General features: G+C 43.6%; 1 protein-coding gene across 1 annotated transcript in view; it reads right to left on the reverse strand.

Moving 5' to 3' along the window:
• Nucleotides 1–19,537: 19,537 nt before the first annotated feature.
• Nucleotides 19,538–23,329, reverse strand: part of LOC119659029 — a 195,791-nt gene continuing 191,999 nt past the window's right edge. Inside the window, exon 3 of the mRNA XM_038066924.1 lies at nucleotides 19,538–19,615. Within this exon, the coding sequence (XP_037922852.1) occupies nucleotides 19,593–19,615 (23 nt within the window). The 3' untranslated portion in view covers nucleotides 19,538–19,592. The remainder of the gene's footprint in view (nucleotides 19,616–23,329) is intronic.

Here is a 23,329-nt window from a genome sequence, read left to right on the forward strand (position 1 = left end):
AACGGCTAGAAACCATCTGACCTCGCTAATAAAAAGAATGGATCGCACCACTTCGGCTAAAACCAATTTTCTACAGTGTTTTCCAGTGTCCCCATGCCTTTGACACGCATACTCTAAGTGCTCCCTGAAGCTCAGTTGTCACCTACAAGTATAGCCCATTTAGAAATGACCATATGTACACCGACTTTACCTTGAGGAGCTTTTCCTTTTTACAGTCCGTTATTAAGATCGCTTGCATTTTCTCATCCGCCAGGATCTAGCCGGCCTTCTGCAGCCAGGTCTTTACCGGTCCCTCCATCTCTGTGGCACAAAACTTCACATTCTCTGGGGCTTTGCTACAACTACGACAGCGAGGCAGGGTCGCAGAAAGAAAATTCGGGTCCGGGATGAAATGGTGTGCAAATTATGCGGGCCCCCAATTATCCCTTTTTTAATTGTAATTCACACGCTTCCGCTATTTCGGTGGTGAAGGAACAGAGTGACAACAATTTCTTTCAGAAGGCGCGGACGGGTCACCTGAGGTAATGTTCGTAGCCTTGTCATCACCACCCCATAAGTACCACCTAAGAGGTTTATATCGGCATCTTCGCGCAACTGTTTAGGGCAGTTGTTTTTGCTTTTGAGAATTATCTATTTTAAAGCGAGCCGGAGTTGTTTGTGTGTATCCTCTTGACCGTCGCTACCGGCTTTCCTCTAAGGTAAACCCTCTTTGCTTGGGAAGACGTGGCTAGCAAACTTGCGATTTCGGAATTTCATCAGTGGTTGGGTTGCTCTCTGGGGTATTTAAGGTATATATCACATTCGGGCGTTACAAAAAATGTGCCCCCCTCGAAAGCCCCTGCCGTCCACCCCGGCAACCAACTCCGCACCCTGTTAGATCAATTTTTGGCGGTAGATTCACCCTTCATCTCCATGAAAATTTCCTGGTAGTCACTGTAAGTGTAGTCCCCACTAAATTTCAAAGCAACTCTCTCCTTTGTGGTGACTTTATCTATAATATTGTAAAGTTTGGAAATCTTGAGCGTGCTAGTCCCAAGGATTTTTCAATTTAGCTCAAGAATTTGTTGGCCGTCATATCCATGGATTTCTTGAGGTCTAACGTCAGGTTTCTTTTCTCGGACCGTCTAATGCGGCTAACATTAACTCCCAAATTGTTGAGTTTTTGGCCTGCTTTCATCCTCCTGAGATGTCAGCGGATGACTCTTCGCCTCGTTTGAAGATAATGATAACCTCCGGTTGTATTCTCCTCCTATGTCTTTTTCTGATGAGAGCACCTGCTATATTCTTTCGGGCTCACGTTCTTCTAAAGGTAACTCTCGGTCAATCGAACTCAGTAACGAGGAATACCCATTTTGAGAATTATATAAATGAGCATTCAACATCTGCGAGCCGCTACGGTCACGCTGCTCCCAGGGCAGAGGTGAGGCAGCGTCAGACGATTTGCCTCTGCCTGTAAAGCCGTAAAGCCGCCGTCGCTTGACTTTTTTTTTTAGGAATACCCAGTTTAGCCAAGGTGACCTCAATAAAGTTAGCTGAATTGACACCTAGTGTCAGCACCGCGCAACATTTACCAATAGTCAAGGCCTTCCGAGCTAAATCCAAGCCCATTGCATGCCGAAACCCATTTTGCCGATAACTAGATAGACGGAAGCAGATTGTTATACACAAGTCTAAATAGTGTCGAAAAGACAGATAGGGTTATATGAAAAGAGGATGCAAAGTGATTTTTGGGACTTCGGTAGCAAAGCTAGAAAAATAGAATTTAGGACATATACCAATGTTTGAAGACTTGCTGGGCGAGCATTCAATGGCAGGCCACAGAATATGATTTTAATGTAGGACATTTAAACAAAATCCAACGGCTGAGTAGAAATAAACCCAGAGTTCTCATCGACACGGATTGATTTGGTGACAACTATCAAGACCCGATATAAATGGCCCAGAGACACCTGTTTATATTAAGTTCGGGCTCAGTTTTCAAACCAGTAGATGTGAGGACTATCCAGTGCTTCTGCGGCGACTAAGGAGTATGGCCGCTGAATTAGAAGGACAACCCCGCACATCCACAAGGAACTATGCCAGTGATATTCGTATAACTACAAGGCTATGAAACCGAAAATAGGAGAAAAGGATTCTCCTCGGTATTTATTTCTTTTTGAAGAAAAGCAGAAAGAAAAAAAGAAACAAACACTGAGGAAGGGGACAACTGATTTCTGAAATACGATGTAAGAAAATTGTAACCGAAAAGAGCGATGTTTCCAATTTCTTTTCAGTTGGCTACCAAATTCACTCAAAAAATGACTACTTCTACGAAACTTTGACGAAAGGCGAACAACATGTAATCGGCAGAATAAATAAATATTCTTCGAAAATTCTCTTGGAGCATATACTCGCAGAGAACTAGCCAGGTTCCTCATCAAGTGATCCATCTTGGTGATATAAAAGCTTAACTGAGCAGAAAATAGATAATCCACACACCAGACAAAATGGATAGGCGAGGAGTCAAGGTGTCAAACAAGACGCACAGTGTTTCACAATAACAGGAAGGATGTTAATGTAGTTTGTACAGAAAGATCTAGCTTATTCCTTATCGATCAACTTCCCTTAGCTTTTTGATAGCAAGAAGCACGCAATGCCTGTTCAATTGTCTCATTAATAAAAGATACCCTTCTTCAGACCCTTAAGGACACTCCTTTTTTTCAACTCACAGGAAAGAGTGGACGACCGTAATCTGGATCTGTTAAGACAAAAGGCGGATAGGGAGTCATACAAAAGTGTCATGTAGAAAGCAGACATCGGAAAAGTGCTTCAAGCGTTAATGAAGCCAACGCCCTGGGTGTACCGGAGGCAAATTCATGGTCTGTAAGTAAGAAATCTGCAGCTAATATGGGACTCATCTAGTCTTGCCATCGGGCTTTAACGAGATGACACCTGGATGAGAATGGGGCATTAGACTGTATAAGTACTAGGAGAGGAAGGCATTACCACTTCTCTTCGGCGGCAATGGCAATGCACACTATGAGATCTGGGAAAGGAACGATGCTGGAGGAACGAACGAGGCGAAGATATCGGAGGAACTCTCTGTTTGTCCCTGTGGCCCATCACAGAATAATAACCTTCGGTGTTAATGGCGAATAGAGGAAAGGCAAGACATTCCATCATTAATTGGATTCCTATATGAGGAACTTGAGCAATAACATGGCTCTCATCTAGAGGTTTGTGGTGATATCAGAAACTGATCTGGAACTCTAGACGGAGGTAGAAGAATTGAACAAAGTTAGTTGCTTAGTTGAGACAGTCGCTTTATCAAAGGACGGTGCGTCCTTCGTTCGGTTTAACAAGACAGAGGGAGTAAAACTCGGAAATTCGGAAGCAACAGTAAGATGGGCAGTGGGAACTTTTAAAATACTAAAATCAAGCGAGATAGCTGCTATCTTACCTGATCTATTCCAAAAGGACCTGGAAATCATTTAGGCCCTTCTAAGAAATGGTAAGAAACAGCATAACCCTGGGACACATATCGAGGACATGGAAGCGACCAATAGTAGGCCTCTTTACATCTCGCATCATTTGTACTGAAACCATTGCAGAAGAACTGCAAAAATTAGCTTGTGCGAGTATTACTGTAGCGGTGAGAGTATACCCAATGACATCCGTGGAGACAGCAAGCAATAAAGGCCATCTTCAGAATGCTTGGGGATATAAGCGAGGCGGAGAAATACCTCAATCGAAAGAAGATTGGCATTTTTCCAAGGAAAATCCCGAATTATTGATACCATGGAGTACGATGACCACGAAGTTTCATTTTCGCAAGAAATCTGAAAGACGATGGAGCAACAAGGCCTACTGGTAGAAAGTGCCAGTGGCCTACGGCTTAAACCAGTAACTGGCTATCTGGTACACTTACGGGTCGCTCACATAAGAGAAGGTGGACGCAGAGGTCATGAGTCCAAAGAAAATGGGCCTGGAAAAAATGGGTAAGTTTACCAGTATGTTTTAGATGCAAATATATGCCATATGCCTACTTTAGTTTTCAAAAATATTGCGATTTGAACCGAGAAAACTTAAATCCAATAAGGAGAACTCTAAACTAATATGGGAATGCATTACTAAATTGAGTACGTTTGGTGCGCACAATAACGTAGTCTGGGTTAGAAGGCAATTTGGCACCGTTTGGGCCGTATAGGAAAGGAGCAGAAACGCCGCTTGATGGGCACTTTTGTGGAATCAGATAGAGGTGTCATGACAATACAAAAGGAAAAGTAATAGCAAATGCTAGACTGAAGGAGGAAACATCTTAAAATTTCTGCCGACGTAGCTATGGAAGAGGCCCAGAAGTTCCTTAGGTGGTGAACCCTTAATATCATTATTATTATTGCGAGGGTATAGTGCTGGAACCGTGTCGAATTGTTTTATTGGCTAAAATTTGTGAAGGAAAGGAGGGAATGTTGGACCCCGTAGATTAACCTAAGAGATCATTGTATCAATAATAATGAAGCGAAAAAGACTGCAAGGGATCACTGGTATCTCAAATGGAAAGCTGCTCAGACCATGTGATGATCTATGAGGGACGACGATCCTACGGTGTGCAATTCGTTAAGCAGCACTCCCTAGTTTGAGTCACCAAAGTTAAGAATTAAAAACAAACGAAAGCACGGATGATAGCTAAAGTACATACCAATTCCTTTTCCATTGCTAAGTGAAATATGAGAGCACTGATACCTTTCCAAATCTACATTTTATTAGGCTAAGACCTTCTTCCTCCTCCTGCACAACTTCTCCACCGCCTCCCTCCGTGTATAGAGTAGGATAATCAAATTTTCCTGTACTGATATCAAAATGCCCCGCCCCCTCCCTACCTTTTGAGAAACCACAGCCTATTAAGGGAGTAGAAGTAACCGCCACGATTTTTCAAGACAATTGTGGGAGAGAAATACTACCTCCATACGCCCAAACATAAAAAATTTTGAAGTACAATAACTACTTAAGAGATGTAACCGCCGCATTTATTTAAAGGGGTTGCGGGATCCTCCTTCTTTTACATACCTTCTGCACCCTTCCTTCCCCCTCCCCAAGAATAGGGTTGAAAAATCTAGCTTTACCACGCTCCTACCAAAAAATTCCACTTGAAACGCCATAATTTTTAAGGGGGGAGGGGAGGTGAGACTCGAAATTTTCATTAAAGTTGAAGAGAAGAAACCTAACCCTCCAAACGTTCCCACTTGGGAGTAGAATTGAAATTTCTTCGGGATAAAACTCTCCACAGATATAGACTTGATAGGGAGGAAGAAAGCTCACCTTCTATGATATAAAACGGAAGATCTTTTTAGTAGGTATTCCTTCCGCAACCGAGAACAGCTACGATGATGAAATCCGCGCACGGTTGTTGTCAGCCAACAGAGCCTATTTCAGCTTATAAAAACTGTTCCGCTCGAAACCTCTCACCATAGGGTCAAAGCTCTTACTGTACAAGGCAATGATCTTGCCGGTCCTCATGTATTCCTTGGAAATTTGGGTTTTTAACAAGAAAAATTGCGAACTCTTGGCCGCGTTCGAGAGAAGAATCCTCCGAAGAATTTTTGGCCCCCTACATGAGGATGGACGATTCCGTAGCCTACATAACGACGAAATCTATGAGCGATACTATGATAGTGAGGTCGTGGATTAAATCCGGCTCAATAGGTTACGGTGGGCAGGTCACCTAATCCGTATGAATGAGGACGATCCAGCCTGGAAAGTCTATAAGAGCAATATCTATGGTAGAAAAAGACGAGCAGACCCTGCCTAAGATGCAGCGATGCCTAAGATGGATCGAATTGGTGGTCCTCGGCGCAAAACCGGATACCGGTTGTGGCGCCGTTGATGATGATTCCTTCCGCCGCTCTTAATTCGACCCAATCGAATACGTCAAAGTAGCTCATGTTCTAACCTTTCAGGAATCCTACCCAACTTCTCATCGGAGAATAGCAACCAATAAATAAACAATTATACATGCAGCCGGAACAAGCTGATTTTAATGTGACTTTTTATGTATTTTCACATAACCCAGAAATGCCAATTTTGCTGATACTCAAACCGGATAAGCTTGCTTGTTCTTTCACATCCGTATCTGCATCTTCCCACATGGGCTCAGAATTTCATTTTTGCATTGCAAATTCGGTCATTTTCCAAATAAGAGCGAAAAAGAAAGAACATCGCAATTTAAACGACATTCAAAAACCATCTCACGTACCCCAAATAAAAAGCGTCAAAATTCATGAGGGTCTTGTCTCCAAACTCACAACCTTCTTGCTATTGTCTGGATCACGCTATGTGCAAACTTTAAAGTACTGCAAGTGTAAACAAACCGCTTCAAGCCTACTAAGCAAAGGGGATTATGTTAATAGAATCCCCGAAACAACGGACCAAACACTGCTAAAAGCCACACAGCCAGAATGAAATAAGATTAAAAAATAATCGGTTTAAGTACGCCGAAGTAACGTAACTGATTCCATCTTCATTTGGCATCTTGGGTCTCTTGTAAATGGTAAAGTAGGTTTGAGAAGAATTCCCTCCCATAAAAGTTGTTTACTCCAAGCCGACAAGGACATCGACCTGCTCACCGAGCAAACGTTACGCTACCACTTCACAGAATGGCATTCAATTCAACGCGTCGTAGCGACTTACGCGTGTCCACCGCCATTTTTCGCTAATTAAATTAAAATCAAGCACTCAACGTCTAATAAAAGTTCGACATTAAAATTATTTTTGTCACCATGTTATATTACCGACGATGCCACAGGGTAAGTGTTGCTAATCTGCTAAATTCAACACGCGCATTTCGCCTGTCTATTCTCTATTTTCTGGACAAAGAATGAATAATGAAGCGGACGTAGAGTAACTGCGACCCCAGAGCGGTCTAACATGGTTTCGCGGAACTTCGTGCTGAAAAACATAGTCGTAAAAAAACTTTGATAATTTACAATGCAAAGATAGTAAACCGTTGTATTGTCTACTGTCGGCCACATGTACTCAGATTCACGTGTGGCAATATGCAAATAGCAGTGTAACCCATTTTTGGGGGTCTTAATAGAGAGGCTTCCGTTTTCAGCACGGTCAGACGAACTGAACAGTGACTAGCACCTAAAGTTATATGGGAAGGTATGGAGGACCTGGACTCAATTCAGAGTGACCACGATTGCTCTATCTGAAGATCTGCCACCAGACGCCACTTCCTTCAACTGGTGCCTCAAAGTTTTCTGAAGACAAATTAGTTCAACTACTCGACTATGCTAGCCATTTTATATGGGAGCGGAGCATAGGAGCTGTGAATATATTCCCAGACAACGCACTAATTTCATCTAAAAAGGTCATCCAGCACGTTTCGTTTTGATTATTTGGTAATTGAATCTGTGGTCACCCACGAGTGCCTTCAATTCACACCCTGGAAACCCAGTTCTACATTGTACTGGGAAATCGTTTGAATAATGAATTATACAAGCAATAAGGTAGCATGCGATTAACGAATTAATGCTGATGGTTCCACGATTCCTAGAAACTCGAAATTGTCTTCAGCTCTGTAGTATCCGCAGCTTCACGAAATGCAGTTCGTCCTTGTTTCTACATTGCCTATAGTCGGTCGTGGTGATGGAGAAATTGATTTAATTATTGGCTTTTCCCTTGTCCTTCCTTCTACATAACATTTTCATCATCGCTTCAATTTTCATTTTAAATTATCATTTCAATTTTGCTCCCAAATTTTTACCCAAAAACCCACAAACCTTAAAAAATTTAAAACAAAAGTGATCATTGGCCTTCGTTTTCTTATAATTGGCATTGCAATGTTATGCACATGCCCATGTTAGCTTGCAATCAACTGCTAAGCGGTGTTGCTCAAGCAATATAGTAAAATACGTACGTACGTAAAGTTGTGAAATTGACGAATGCATGCTATGCTTGTGGAATACATCAGCGTCAGTCAGCTGATCGCCGCTAGCTAAGTGCGGTGGAAGTCTACCAGTCCTTCCGGTAATTATTGAATCACCGGTACTTGAATGGCAGATCAATGAGTTCTTGGAGATCGAAGGGATGAGAAGTGATCCCCCGGTGGCGTGCGCCATTGTGTAGTTATTGTGTCGTAGGACGAAAATTGTGCTGTATTTTTGCGAAAAGATTCGATTCAGATGAAAAACAAAATAAGTCGGAATACCGGAAGCTCGCGGGTGTTCATCTTATGTGAGAAACCTGAACGCACATTTGGGGGTGATATTATGAGCCCCCACTCCCCTATGTTTCAGCCGATATCAAATATGGAACCAGTTTCGAAAAGTACTAATTGACCCCTTTCATTTTATATCCCACATGGCCACATTTTATGAAAAAAAAATTTTACACCATCCATTAACATGTATGGGGAGCGCCCCTTAAACTTAACACAAAATAGCACTACTTACTTTACATACAGTAAGTAACAGTAGAGAACAACGAATCACATGCTCTCACCAATTTTCGTGACAATTGGTCCAGCCGTTTCCGAATAAATCGGGTGTGACAGATAGACAGACAGTCGACTCCACTCCAGTTCCAGCATAGCAAATTCAGTGTTGAACGTGATAACGACGGCGTGTGAGGTTTCCATGCATCGGAGGGGCCCCAAGCGCGACAAGCCTACTATGTACTGGTGGACGGCAGAAATTGCCGACCTACGGAAGGAGTGTCATAAGCTCCACCGTTTGTGCCATAAAGGCACAGTATAGATCAGCAAAAAGGAGACTTCGCAGCGCTATAAATAAAAGCAAAGCTCGCGGCTGGCAGAACCTTGTTAGCGAGGTGAATGAGGAGTCGTGGGGACTTGGCTATAAGCTTGTCACCCGGAAAATTGGGGCTCTACGGAAGCCTTGCATACTCATCACCGACCAAATGGACCGCATTGTGCGAGTATTGTTTCCCAGACACCCTGTAAGGGTTGATGTAAATTAGGTGGAAAGCGTCGAGGATTGCCCCCTTTTTCAGAATGAGAGAGATCGAAAAAGCGGTTCTCACTATGAAAAACAGGAAGGCGCCAGGTCCTGATGGCATCCCAGCGGAAGTTTACAAACCGGTATTCCGCCAACAGCCAGAATTGCTGCTTGAAGTGTTCAACGCCTGCTTGAAGGAGGGCATTTTTCCTTGTCGCTGGAAAGTGGTGCTCAGAGGTGGCGGTGAGGAAGACGGGCCAAACCAAAACCAAGTGGCCGTGGGGAACCTCCATGGTGGTGGCATCGGGAGACGCTGTACTCACTTTGGCTTGCCAGCCGTGATGCAGTAGGCGAATGCTCCAAAGGCCTAGTCAGGGCGATCAGACCCGAGTCTGCACGGAGACTCATCTGAAGTGGCAAATTGGTCACGAAACCTTACCAGGGGTATACTGGTATCATTTGAACCGGAATAGCTCCTGGACTATCATACCTATTCGCGGTAGGCCCCCTAGTGGAAGTTTCATGGGGGTTGTGGTTATTCTCAAGCGAGAAGAGACCTTCGGGCCCCGGTGTGGTGTTCTGTTCTACAAGGGTGACGTACTCCTTAGTTTGGTAGAGATTTAGGTATGTCTTGCATCCACCAGTTTGAATGCTAAGCCATGCACTTGGTATAGACTACCGTACCGTTGTTGCTTGTCTCAGCCGGGTTCTGATTGTGGTCACAAAATCAATCTGTGTCTTAAGTAGACCGTGGGATTAAGTCGCAAGACAGGTGGCCAGACTCGCGTTAATCAGTAAGGATAAATGAGACCCGGAGCTCCCGTCTGCATACCGACCGCTGTGTATGCTTGACACGGCCGGAAAAGTGCTCGAGAAGCTCATCAGGGGTAGATTCTCTGAAGCGATCCGTGCTGCCGGGGACTTATCCGCAACGTAATTCGGGTTCAGAACAGAGAGATCTACAGTGGATGCTGTTATGGAGGTCGTAGATGCGGTTAATCGAGCCCAGGCACACAGCCGCCGATCTCGACGGATAGTGCTCCTCATAACGCTTGATGTCAGAAATGCCTTCAATTCCGTAAGATGGACAGATATGCTAGGCACACTAGAGAACTCTTTTGACGTGCCAAGCTATCTCTTGCGGATATTGAGGGATTATTTGAAAGACCGCTCCCTGCTCTATGAGACCCTAGAGAGCCAAAGGAGGATGAAAATCACGTCGGGAGTAGCACAGGGATCCTTCCTAGGGCCGGACTTCTGGATCGCTTCCTACGATAGTCTGCTGAGACTCGATATGCCCGAAGAGTCGGTTATGCCTGGTCGGTTATGCAGACGACGTTGCGTGTTGAACGCAATGCGGACCTGGCATCTTAATGCGTCGGATAAACGGATGGATGACTGCTCACGGTTTCAACCTTGGGCTGGAAAAAACCGAAGTAGTCATCCTGACTAGAAGGAGAATTCCGACCCGTCTCCTCATGGGAGCAACGCAGTCGGTTCATCTCTATGGTGCCGAGGTTTGGGCTGATGCTCTTCAAAGGGAAGTGCATCGTAAGCGCCTCGCTCAAGTGCAGAGCTTTGCGAGTGGTGTCTGCTTATCGCACCGTCTCCGAACCGGCTGTGATGGTGATCGCGGGAGTGATCCCCATTGCCCTCCTCGTCAAGGAACGCAAAGCCATCTACCGCCGTAAGGGCGAAAACTTAAGAGAAGTTGCCGGTGAAGAACGTCAACGCACCCTTACCGAGTGGCAACTTTCTTAACAAAATGAGCCAAGGGGCAGATGAACTGCGCGACTCATCGACAAATTAGACCCGTGGTTGAACCGAACGCACCGTGAGATTGATTACTTCTTAACCCGACTTCTTAGTGGGCATGGAGGTTATCAGTCTTACCTACATAGGATTGGGAAGGCGCGATCTCCTGATTGTGTGTTCTGCAAATGAATTAGCGGACGGTACTGAACACACCTTTTTCTCTTGCAAAAGGTGGGACAGCTTTCGTCACCAGCTTTATGCTAACACAGGGGAGCTCTCTCCAGACAACATTGTGAGAGAAATGCTGAAGAGCGCTGGCAGCTGGAATCGTATTGCGCATTATATTCGGGCTCTTTTTATTACGAAGAAAATTGAATTCGACCGGCGGAGGGATCGGACGGTAAGGGGTTCCCTGAACTAATACCAACTCCCTTCCTCCCCTCCCCTCCCGTTGGTGAACGGAATTCCCTGACTTGAAGGCTCCCAAAGCCGGGAGAGCGGGAGGGCTAGCCCGAAGTAATGTGTAACGCGGTTCCAGGCTAATTCTATGATGACAGGGAGGTGTTTAGTTGGTAGTCCGCCACAGTACTGTTGCGGGAGTCCAACACTCTGTGCGTAAATGCATTCACCTACCCTACTCCCAAAAAAAAGGCCGAGCCATCGACTCCTAATTTCGGAGGTGTTAAAGTCCATCGATGCAGCCCCAGTATGGGCAGATGCACTGAAAAATACAGTAAATACGATAGAGTTTGGAGCTGCGTATCGAATGAGTGAACTCCGAAGATATTGCGCTTACAGAACAATATCCAATGAAGCAGCTTGCGTGATAGAAGGAATGGTCCCGATTGAGATTCTGGCGAAAGAAAGAGAACGATTTTACGATCGAGCGTATCTCACCGGAGAATCTCCTGCCTGTCGGCGACAGTTCGCAGGAACTAAAACTGTCGCGGAATGCCAAGAGAAGTGGGACAGAATCATATGGGATATCCGGAAATGGGTCGAGTGACCCCACGTCGAGGTAGGTTTCGACCTAATTCTTGAGCGGACCCGTACATACATACATCGTATCGATTTGGGCGTGATGATTCGCCATATTGCCCAAAGTGCCCAAATATTACAGAGGGCGCAGAACACGTTTTTTTTTTCCATTGCCCCAGATTCGAAACCCAAAGGGCTACATTGGAAGCTACAACCGAGGAGCACTTTACACCCGAAAGAATAATGGAACTTATGGTGAAAGCAGGGGGGGGGGGGGGGCGGTGGGGTTTACACAAAATTTTAAAAATTACTCTTCTCCAATAGTATACAGTCGCAGAGAAGGATAGGATACTACTTTTTCACGTAAAGTAAGAGTGAGGGGGCATTTGCTTCAGAGGAATGAGGCATATAACCAATGATGCTATAAAGATGAAGTAAATACAGTCAAGAATAAAGTACAGAGTCAGTCAGGATAGACTCTTCTCCAGAATTCCAAATTGACGATCTAAGGCCCCACATTGGGCGCCATTTGAAATGATTACGAGAGTGAAGTACTTAAAGGAATCCTGGCCCTGGCTGGACGCTATAAGCTCTAGTTGACTGACTATGTTGGGCTACATACATCTATGATCTTCTGGATTGAATTTCGTAAACCTCCATATAAATAGAGGGCATCAAAGGACTAAGTTAACTAAATTTTCCCCTAAATCCGTAATGCAAGGGAATGCAGCACGCAGTCAAAATCGAAACGCTGGATCGTTGAAATATTGAAAAGGAAAAGATAGAACGATAACAAGCACAGCTTTGTCTGGTGTGCATAATAAAAATCATCTTCTTATTTACAAGGGAAGTCCAGGACAACTCAAAAATCAGGGTCGGCTACAACTTTACAACAAGTTCAAAGTTCATTATTCTGACAGGGAACAGACAATCACGTGAACATATGTGGATCACCAGCCATAAATGACCAACCAAGTTCGCACTTACGCAACATAAAAGCAACCATCTAAAAAATTCCCCCGACATGATAACTAACAACTGGAGCTGACAAATTTGGCATGCCTCACACGCCCGAGCCAGACGAGTCATGTATGCGACTAGGACATAAAATTTAGTTGTTTTGAAATTTCTATGTTGTTTTTATTGGGTCTTGCTCCACTCTCCCAGTCGCTTCCATCATTTTATTTGCACATCTTTTATTTTTTCCTGCATGTTTGTCACATTATTCATTGCGTACACGCAACTTTTGGTTTGGCCAGATTTTCGCGGTACCGGGGCGGTTCAATGAACCTCTTAAACTTGCGCCACAAAACCATAAATCTCGAGATACTCTCCGCCAACTTTCGCGAAAATTGGGTTTTGTTATTGTCAGCGATACACGTGTTTCCGCCTCAAGGTTGTGCGTACTCGAGAGAATATCTGTTGCCATTATTGCTGGCGGGGCTCTTTGCTAATAGCAATATGACACAAAACGCTATTTGGGAACATCCCCCGGTGCTCGTGCATGTAATCGGTGTCAGGTTCAGAATATGATGCGCGTATGTCAGTTGTAATTTGCGGAACTGAAATTGAATTAACGAAGGGATTTAATCGATATCAATTTGGCGTCATGGAAAACGCTATTACGCAATCCATCGTCGGCTTGAGTTCACAGCTGATGGACAGGCGTTTTAATTAGAATATTGCAAAATAGATTCCCCAGAAGTCAGTCGACTGTGAACAAGCGAAGGTGGAATGCTCTTTGTTACTGCATGGAATCGCTTAACGCTAATTCTCGGTAGTTTAGAGGCGGAACACTTGCGGTTGCATAACCGACCACCAAGTCGTTAGGTAACATCATAATTGCCGACTTGAATACCTCATCAGATACGGACATGTTGGGAATGGATAGATCCCATTCATAGCTGGAAAATTGTAGAATTCATCGGTTTTAATTCCTACACGCGTGTGCGTCAATCGCAGAATTAATGACTTTTTAGCAAGAACGAGGATAGGTCTTGGTTCATTACTGATCAAAGTAGGTACATTTGAAATCAGTTTTCTTTTATTCGGGTTTTCTTGCAAAGTGGAAGACTTGAGGGTTTTATTCTGCACACATGCCTTCGTTGTTCTTCTTCTTTAAGGTGGTTTACCACTGAATGTTTATGATTGTAACGCAAAAATTTCTTTGATCTGAAGAAGGCGAGCGGTCAAAAGATAATATAAGTCCCTGGCGGAAAGTGTAGATTGACAGCCTCAAAGAAGCACAAGATCTGGGAAGCGCACCTCCATCTCAAATCTCCTTTCACAATCAAGTGATAGTAAACAATGAAATCATCCATAACATGATCCTCGATAATACCTATAAGGAGGCAAAAGATGCCGCAATAACCGCAGTCGTCAAATGCCTTGAAGCTGAAGCATCGACAAATTAACTCCATAACCAACTGAAGTTAACATTCGTACGTTGATAAACATATTTGGCCCCGGTTGCAAAACAAGTTAGAACGACCGGTTCAATAATGCTCGTAGACTAGGAATGGAAAAATGATGCATACCGGACAGGGCTGCAATCTCAAAGAAAGCGGCACGTGTGTAGATGCGATATTACAGACAGAAAAGGAAGCCAAGGAGGAGCAGTACAGGGAGCAACTGCAATAGGCGCACAAGTTTCCTCAACAAGTCAGCAGCAAGAAGCCATACAAACGTCACCAGAAGTAATCCAATCAAGGGCCATAGAGTCACCACCCAGGAAAACCACCTTCCAAGTTTGAGCTGAAATAGTTGAGCTTAGAATCAGTCTATTAAAACTATGGCCATTAGGATCCTCTATAATAAGCCCCAGGACGAGGAAAGAGGTCTCAGCGAAAAGCCGAAATCTGTCGTCGCAATAGTGGCAAAGGCGCCTCAAGTGACACTGAACCGTATTGTCGACCTGCCACCAAACGAAAGAGTACGGGAAAAAGAGACGCTTAAGAAGAAAAAAGGCACACTGTAAATCCCGAAAAGAACGCGCAAAATGAAATTGATACACCAAGTGCGAGCATCGACAATCGAAGCGAAATTCTAGGAGAAACAAAATGGTGGTGGTGGCCAAAACAAAAAAGTGCGAATTTGCCTAAAAACTATTGCTACCTCCAGCAAGGACAACTGAAGAATATGCTCATCCTCCACTTCCACAATCATTGCCGACATTTGGACCAGTTCCACCTGCCAGTGATCGTTATGGGGTTGCACCGATCGTGGAAAAGTTGCGAGAGAGGCATCTTCGATGGTGTGGTCACGCAATTCGTGCTAACGAGAATTCACTTGCTAAGATTGGTCTGAACATCCAAGTCGATGGTAAACGACCAAAAGGCAGGCCGAAACGACGCTGGATTGGAATTTAAAAACCTTGAGATTGCACCCAGACCAGGCATTCGATATCACGACGAGCCGACCCCGCTTGTGAACGGCATAAAAGCTGAAGAAAAAGAAAAAGTAGAAGAAGCAGGGAGGGAAAAAGTAGAAAAAGCAGGGAGGAAGAAGATGGTAATAACGTATTCCGACCTAAAGAATCTAGGCGGAAACGTCAGCATTATCAGAAGGGCCCAGTAAGGAGACTTTATTTTTGAGCTAAAAAATTCCAGCTTGGGCAAAACTGATTACTTTTGCAACTTAGTTAGGAACTCACCTGAGAACAATGTCAGAGTAGGTGCTCAGAAGCGTGAGATCTATACAGAGTAAAAGGATCTTGATGAAGTGACTTTTAGAGAAGCAATCTACGTAGTGTAAAAGAACAATTTAAGTTGGAGAACCTGCGAAAAGAATCCACTGTGCATTTGAGAAAAGTCTATGGTAGTATTTAAAGGCAGCGTAGATGGAAACATATGTATTGGATGGGTTGTCTGCAAATTCCATTAAAGAACTAACTTAAGTGCCTCATATTTTGATCCATCCATATCGTGTGCACCACGAGAATTTACTCGCCAAGATTGGTCTGAACATCGAAGTCGATGGTAAACGACCAAAAGGCAGGCCGAAACAACGGTGCCTTGATACGCTTGATGGGGATTTAAAAGCTTCGAAATTGCACCCAGATCAGACATTCGATAGAGTCAAATGGCGAAACCGATCACGACGAGCCCACCCCGCTTGTGAACGAGACAAAAGCTGAAGAAAAAGAAGAAGTAGAAGAAGGAAGGAGGGGAGATAGTAATAGCGGATTCCGTCCTACAAGATCTAGGCGGAAACGTCAGCAATATAAGAAGGGCCCAGAATGACGACTTTATTTTTGAGCTGGGCAAAACTAATTGCTTTCATAACTCAGTTAAGAACCCATTTGAAAAAAATGTCACGGTACGTGCTCAGAAGTATGAGATCTATACAAAGTACAAGGATCTCGATGAATGACGTTTGGTAAAAAAGTCTGCATAGTGTTAAAATAGCAATTTAAGTCGGAAAACCTGCGAAAAAAAACACAGTGCGTTTGAGCAAAAACCTATGGTAGAATTGAAACGACCACAGTGGAGGCAGCGCAGGCGGAAGAGTACGTATTGGATGGATTGTCTACCGTCTGGGAAGAGCAAATTTCATCAAAGACGTCCTTCAAGTGCCTCATATTTTGGTCCTTCCAGAAGGCATGCATGTGGTATTGATCAATTTTATCAACGCAGAAGGTGTATGGCGAAAGGTCATATTGCCAAAGAGTGCAGACAGTGCAGACCGCAAACGCCTATCAAGTGAAGGAAAGGAGGGACGTGATAACCGGCTTATTACCAGAAATGGTAAATGCCCGGAATTGAAAAAGTGAAGTTTCCCTAAATAAACCACAATTATTGCAGGGTCGCTCAGGATTTACTTGAGCAGTTCGCCTACGAATCTGAGATGAAAATCGCCACTATAAGCAATCCCCAAAGAAACCGTGATGGTAGTATATAGGTCACCGCTTCGATCGATGGAGTGGCGATATGGGCGTGCGGTCGCCAGGTTATGCGATACACCATGAATATTAGTTATATCAAGGTGTACAGATGTTGCGTCCCACGCCGTCTCACATTGCCCGAGTTCCAAGCCTTATTAGACAACCTAGTTCACGACGCAAGGCGACGAAATTCAAAGGATGATTGCCGGTGATTTCAATGCGTGGGTCAACGAATACGGAAGCATAGAGGATACCACATAGGGACAAAATTTACTAGAGGTTTTGCGAAATAGAATGAAGTTCTGGCCAATGAAGGTAAGTTAAGCCCGATTGGAAAAGGGATGTCTGCCTCAATTGTTGACGTGGCCTTTGTTGGCCTGCACTAGCGCGTGGAATAGCACATTAACGAGGATAATACCCGCAATGACCACCATAAAATTATCTTCCAATTAGGAAGAGAACCACACGTCAGGGAAATAGCATACTGAAGACTTCAAGCTGGTCTACAAAAGCAATAGATGGGCAAACCTTCATTGAAGTGCATCTAGGCCAAATTACTTAGGCTGGAAAGACCTTCTCATGTCATAAAATGCATCGAAAAAAACATGTGGTACGTCCTTGCCTATGAAACTACTGGTAGAATTGCGAACTGACTCACCCTTCGACCAATCTGCCACCGAGCTAGATGAACGGCATAGAGGACGCTAGGTGAGCTCGATCTGGTGCAGAAAGAGCATGCATATAAGGAAGCCTACAAGAACCTTAAACTCGCTATCCAACAGAGCAACTCTTTAGGGGTGCTTATTTAATTGTAATGGAAGGACACAGAAGTCAGCCATCTCCACAGATATTCTTCTTGAAAATCATCCAGGGATTACTCACCCAAAGGAGAAGCGCTGACACCTTTCAGAGATGTATAAATGTGACTGCAATTCCTGCAGTAACCACATATGAGTTGTTGGAAATCTGCAGCATAATAACCAAGACAGAATACCAAATTGGGCCCCAAAGCTCACCGTGAAATTAGTCTGCATATCCCACGGGATATTTTCTATTGCATGGAAGGGGTAGAATTTGGTACTCCTACCTACGACTTTCAAACCGTGAGATGAGCCATCCTCCCATTAACCATTAAGTCTTCTAGACACTATGTTGAATATGTTGGAACAAGTAATCTGTAATACATCATTGCTGGTATCCTTGAAGTGAGAAATACATTCGTCCCTGGCGGCGATGAGTGCTCTCACCTATTTCGTTGTTATTGTCAATAGGTACGTTTGAGAACGGTTGTATGACACCGATAAGGGACCCAAAAAGTACGATAATGGACCCAAAAAGTACGTAGCCTCCGCGGGTGTCCCACAGGACATCGTTCTTGATGTGATATAGTTAATTTTACGAATACGGATGACGGATGAACAAAAGAAAAATTACACTCACATTAGAATTTAGAATCATATCATCACCTCCAAGCCAGAAATTAAATAATTGGGAGTGATGATAGATGGGAAGCCCAATTTTAAACAGCATGTGAAGTATACTTGCGAAAAAGCATCCACCACGACCAAGAATGAGATCGAATATAGGAGGGTCGCGGTATACTTGCAGGCTGTTTATAATCAGGGCGATACGTTGGACCTTACTGTATGTAGTCTCAGTTTCGGGAACAGCGTTCCATGCTTTATGTAACACCCAAAAACTGAGTGGGATCTACAGAAGAAGAGCCCTAAGGATATGTTCTGCCTCCAGGTCCGTCTCAGATGATGCGGCGTTCGTTGTCTCGGAAATGTTGTCGATTGACATCTTGGCAGATGAGATGGCAGACATACATAATTTATTCAACATGAAGTCCATCCAGAAAAAAGGAGAGTTAGCTAAAGCAAGCTAACTCCGCCCCGTGATGTAAAACCTAATGGTAATTCAAAGGGGCATGTTGTGGATAAAAATTCCACACACTAGCGTATTCAGATAGTGCTTTTTAAAGATTTCCGCCTCCTTAAAAAAAGACAGACAAACGGACAATTAGCTGATTTTATAATAACAAGATTTTGTTTTACACTTGGCTGCGATGGGGGGTCAGTTAATTCTTATGGGTGAGGATGATCCAGTCGTGAAAATCTATAAAGGTGATAAAAAAAGAAAACGTGACAGATCTTGCCTCAGATGGGACGATGGTTTCAGGCAGCTGTTAGCGATATCAAAAGGAGGGACTCTCGGCACCAAACCGACGTATCTCGAGTTCCTTACTAAAGCAGACTTATACATAATACCGATTGCCACGCCGTTGATGATGATGAAGATGACGACTATACTTTTCAGACCAGTCCAGCATTTCAGGTGCTATGTAATTTGATTCTTTGTATCTGACAGTGATGCGGCAATTTATACATATAGTAGCATTTTTGAGCTACTCAATATCGAGTAACTAAGAGAACACCTCCGGTATCCGGATGGTTTATCGCTAAAGCACTAACTATCCTTTTGCGATGGAAATTTGCAGTTCTAGTTCTACTAGTCGTACCTGGTTTGTATTATACACTAAATGTCAGGTTTCAGTCTATTAATTCGGGGCAGATAGACTGACTAGGTTGTCTTTCAGCATACCTTCAAAATGATGTGCTTCGACATACTCTCAAGAAGCAAAGGTTTTAAGGTTCATTAACTAAGGTTCCTAAGTGATGACACCTGAAGTGACTGTCAGAGGCTATGAAACATTAAAGTGGGGAGAACGGTTACTGAACTCAATGCTCATGGTTTACTTTGGTGATCTTTCCCTCAAGTTGTCAAGTGTCCTAACGCTACACATAGGATTTAGACTGGAAAACCCTTAGCTCTGCTTGCATTCAAATACTGTGCTATGATTCCATAAAACCATCGATGTTTATATATATAGTCAATTTTAATAAGGAATTTCTGGGACAAAAAGTATAATAAACAACTTCGATGATCCTATAAACAAGTAGGAAATTTTGTGTTTACTTACCTACTTAATGAAGGGGTTAACTCCAGCGGTCTCGAAAATAAAATAGAAGAATCGTTCGTCAACGCCTTTTATCCATCAAACCTGAAAGAGAAAACAATAGATATCTATCAGCAGAGTTGCACCTTAAGATGGAAATATTTGTCTATGCTAAGTCCACTAGACTAAGAAATTTGTGTAAACTGGTCTTTTACGTTTCCATTCAGTTTTCACTTGTTTCGGCAGCTGGTTTATCTATTTTACTGCGACTGGGATCCATGCCGCATCTAACCCCAGCACAACGCACACACACATTTGAGTTGACTAATCAAGCCCTTATCAATGAAGACATATATAGCAAACTTACAATAGTTTGCCGAGCAATTCCAGCAATTCTCGAATACGTTCAAAACAATTATTAACAATTATTACTAGTACCCAACAATGTGTGTTAGGATCGTGATTTAAACACGAACTCTTTGATCAATCGAAATCGTAAACATGTTTTCGAATTCGAATCTTTGGAAAATATAGACCATAATTAATGCTGCCACTAGATTTCAGTCACACAGCCAGAACAGACAGGCACCACCAGACTCAACCATCCTTACGTCTTACTGGAAACACTGTAATAATGGTCCCCCCTAAGTGCTTGATCACATTCCGGCTCACCATTACTCCCAGTGAATGCGAGGCATATCTAACACCTCTTGCCACTTAGGGACATGGCGCCAAACTTGTGCCCCACGAGAAGCTCTGTTCGCAATATGGGCACTACTGCCATGAAACTCCCACAAGGGGGCCATCTGCAAATAACTGGCCCGAGAGCACATCCTCCAGGAATTCCACTGGAACATGTGCTCTCAGAGGGCCACCCCGGTTCCCGTGGTACCAGATAACCTTCGATGAGGTTTCGGGATAAGAATCATTTCAGATCAGTCCCTTGCAGACTCGGGTCTAATCGCCCTTGAGGGGACGACAACTCCACTATTCAATCAGAATAAATTGAAAAAAAAACTTCATAGTTCGTCAAAGTTGCCAGTTGTAATGATATCTGGCCCTAAACCATATCATCCCCAGAAAAACGCTACCGGCTCTCCTAAAATTTCTTGAAAATACAATCAAATTTTTATACTTTATACGCTCAACAAACTAAAACTGAAGGTAGAGTGAAAACAGAAAGTTTACCGGGTTAGGCGACCAAGTGAGTAACCAAATTTCAGTAACTATTCTGAAAATGTATCATCTATCAATTTTCAACTTCAAGACCCTCAAAACCCACATTATAGTGGCATAAGAATAAATGATTGCCAACATCTTTAAACGGCACTTTTCTTTACCCCATTCTCTGTTACAAACTAGGCTACCAAGAATCAATGTCACCTGCTAGATATAGACCACTCATATGATATTATCTTCTGAATCGAAACTTTTACATTTGTGGTCAAGAGAATCAGTGATATTCGCGTACTTTCGGGCTCTCTAAAGTGACGATGTCCGCATAGCTGAGTGATTGAAGCACAAGGCTGTCGTACGGAAGGTCGCGGTTCAAATCTCACTGGTGGCAGTGAGATTTGTATCGTGATTTGTCGTCGGATACCAGTCGACTCAGCTGTGAATGAGTACCTGAGGTCAAATCAGGGTAATAATCTCAATGCTGACCACATTGCCTTCTACAGTGTACTGTAGTGTACCGTTACGGTCTTGAGTGTAGTGCTCTAACACATTTTAAGGCCCTGATCCAATATGGATTGATGCGCCAACGGCTATTATTATTATATTAAAGTGACGACAGAACGATACCAAGATGGATCCAGCTGACATTCTGACTAGGCCTATATCATCAACGAGATTTCTCCAACTTGAACGTGGGTTCCATTATTACAGGCTGGAGATTCTGGGGTTGAATAAGCACTCCTCTCCTTCTTGCGGACCTGTTTTATTGTACTCTGCAAATCCTATCAGAAGCACGGGTGAGCTGAATGACATGTTGGGCTCTAGGAACCCCTTGCTGGGAAAGCAGGATCTTAGCGACCAGAACGATAGTGGTTTGGGTGGGTTTGTGGATTTCTACAGCGTCCAACGCCTCGCCATTGATGGCATATTGTTTCAGTACAGAGCCTGCCATAAGGTCTGTTGGATTTCAACTGACAACAACGTAGGAACAATCAGATTGACCAAATTCCGATCAGCCATAGATTTAAAGATTATCCTCTGTATATGTGTAACAGGATAGGTGCGGAAATCGGCCTTGGAATGGATCTTCGCCTAAAGAGCGTTCGCGTGTTGCGTTCCCCGCTTCTCGCCGAGTTGTAGAACTGTGATGCCACAAATTCAATATTGACCACTTATACCCAATCGACAATGGAAGAGGAATTTGCTTTTGCGCTAGTCAGGGAAGCAGAAGCTGCCGCAGATACCGATGATGTCAGAACCGTATACCGCAACGCCAAAGAACTTGCATGTGGTCGCAAATCTTTCGATCTTCCTCGCAGGACGTCAATGGTCGACCCCTAATTCACGATAACGTGCAGCCGGAGAGATGAAATGACTACTTCTCAATGGTTCCTAACCATATAACATCCGATAAAATTCCGCTTCTTGGGAAAGAAATGGCTAGTCCTCGTAACTAGCGAATATGGACTGTTCCCTCGAATAGAGCAGAAATTGTCTCAATTTGTATATCTAGAAAAAGTGGTTGTTGCCGATGGTGTCACCAAACTGGATGTCGGCCGACGCATTAATACCGCAATATCTGCCTCGCTGCTTTGTCCAGAATCTAGAAATCTACTCTGCTCTGAAACAATTTCGAAAAAAGATGTCGTTGGCGCTCAGGCTAGTTACCGGTGGGCGTGTTGATGAGGAGGCGGAAATGGCAGTGAATAGGTCATACGTATATGAAAGCGTGGGAACTCTACTGCTGCCTCTGCCATGTAGTGGAACCACCTTTCACAAAATAGCCGGCGGGTGGATAACCGTAAGAATATATGGTCACCTTTGCTATCAGCAAGAGGGAAGAGACTACAATCTACTTATTTTGTTGGCATAAGCGTAGTCCTCTTTATTGATCAATTAGAGAACAGTATCCGAAACTTCGATCATATGCACCGAACTCCTTAAGTTTCACGTTCATATTCGCAAGTCACACTGGGGTCGCCAGACTTCCCTTCAGAGTCTCCCGTCAATGGCTCTGTCAAATTACGCTCGATTCCTCAACAGAGCACATGTCTTCATTTCACAAGGAATGACGATACTTGTACACTCTCAAACTCTTGAACTTGAATTGGTTTAAAACAATTCAAACATTAAGATGAAACTCTGGCGCACATGAAGTTGGCCCATAAGCGGCCGACAACAATGATCGGAGTCTATTCCCCTACCTTCCTTCGAAGACAAGGTATCCTATATCCAATATTCTCGGTCTTACTTGCTTGGATGTTCCTTAAGGCGAACTTAGCTACTTTGTATTCCCCTCATTAGAGTATCCTAAAGAGAGGAACCAGTTGTGAAAACCTTTAAACCTTTACTCCTGCAATACGTTAAATTGCGCTTCTGATATTTTATCATATTTAGAGAAAATTCACATAACTGCAGTCAGAAATAAGGCTGCTGCTATACAAAGACATTGATGTGGTGTGTAGTGAACAGGCAAGCATCGATATGGGCTGGCGGAGAACAAACCTTCCATACGGAGGATGGATTCATTCCCAAAAGTGAAAGGGATCCACATATATAGCTCCTTTATCCACATATGTAACTGCTAGACTGCAGCACTACATTTGCCGTGTACGAGCAGATGCTGAGCTCTGGATTTGGATA

The sequence above is a fragment of the Hermetia illucens genome, chromosome 6, assembly GCF_905115235.1.
Source record: "Hermetia illucens chromosome 6, iHerIll2.2.curated.20191125, whole genome shotgun sequence".
Lineage (NCBI taxonomy): Eukaryota > Metazoa > Arthropoda > Insecta > Diptera > Stratiomyidae > Hermetia > Hermetia illucens.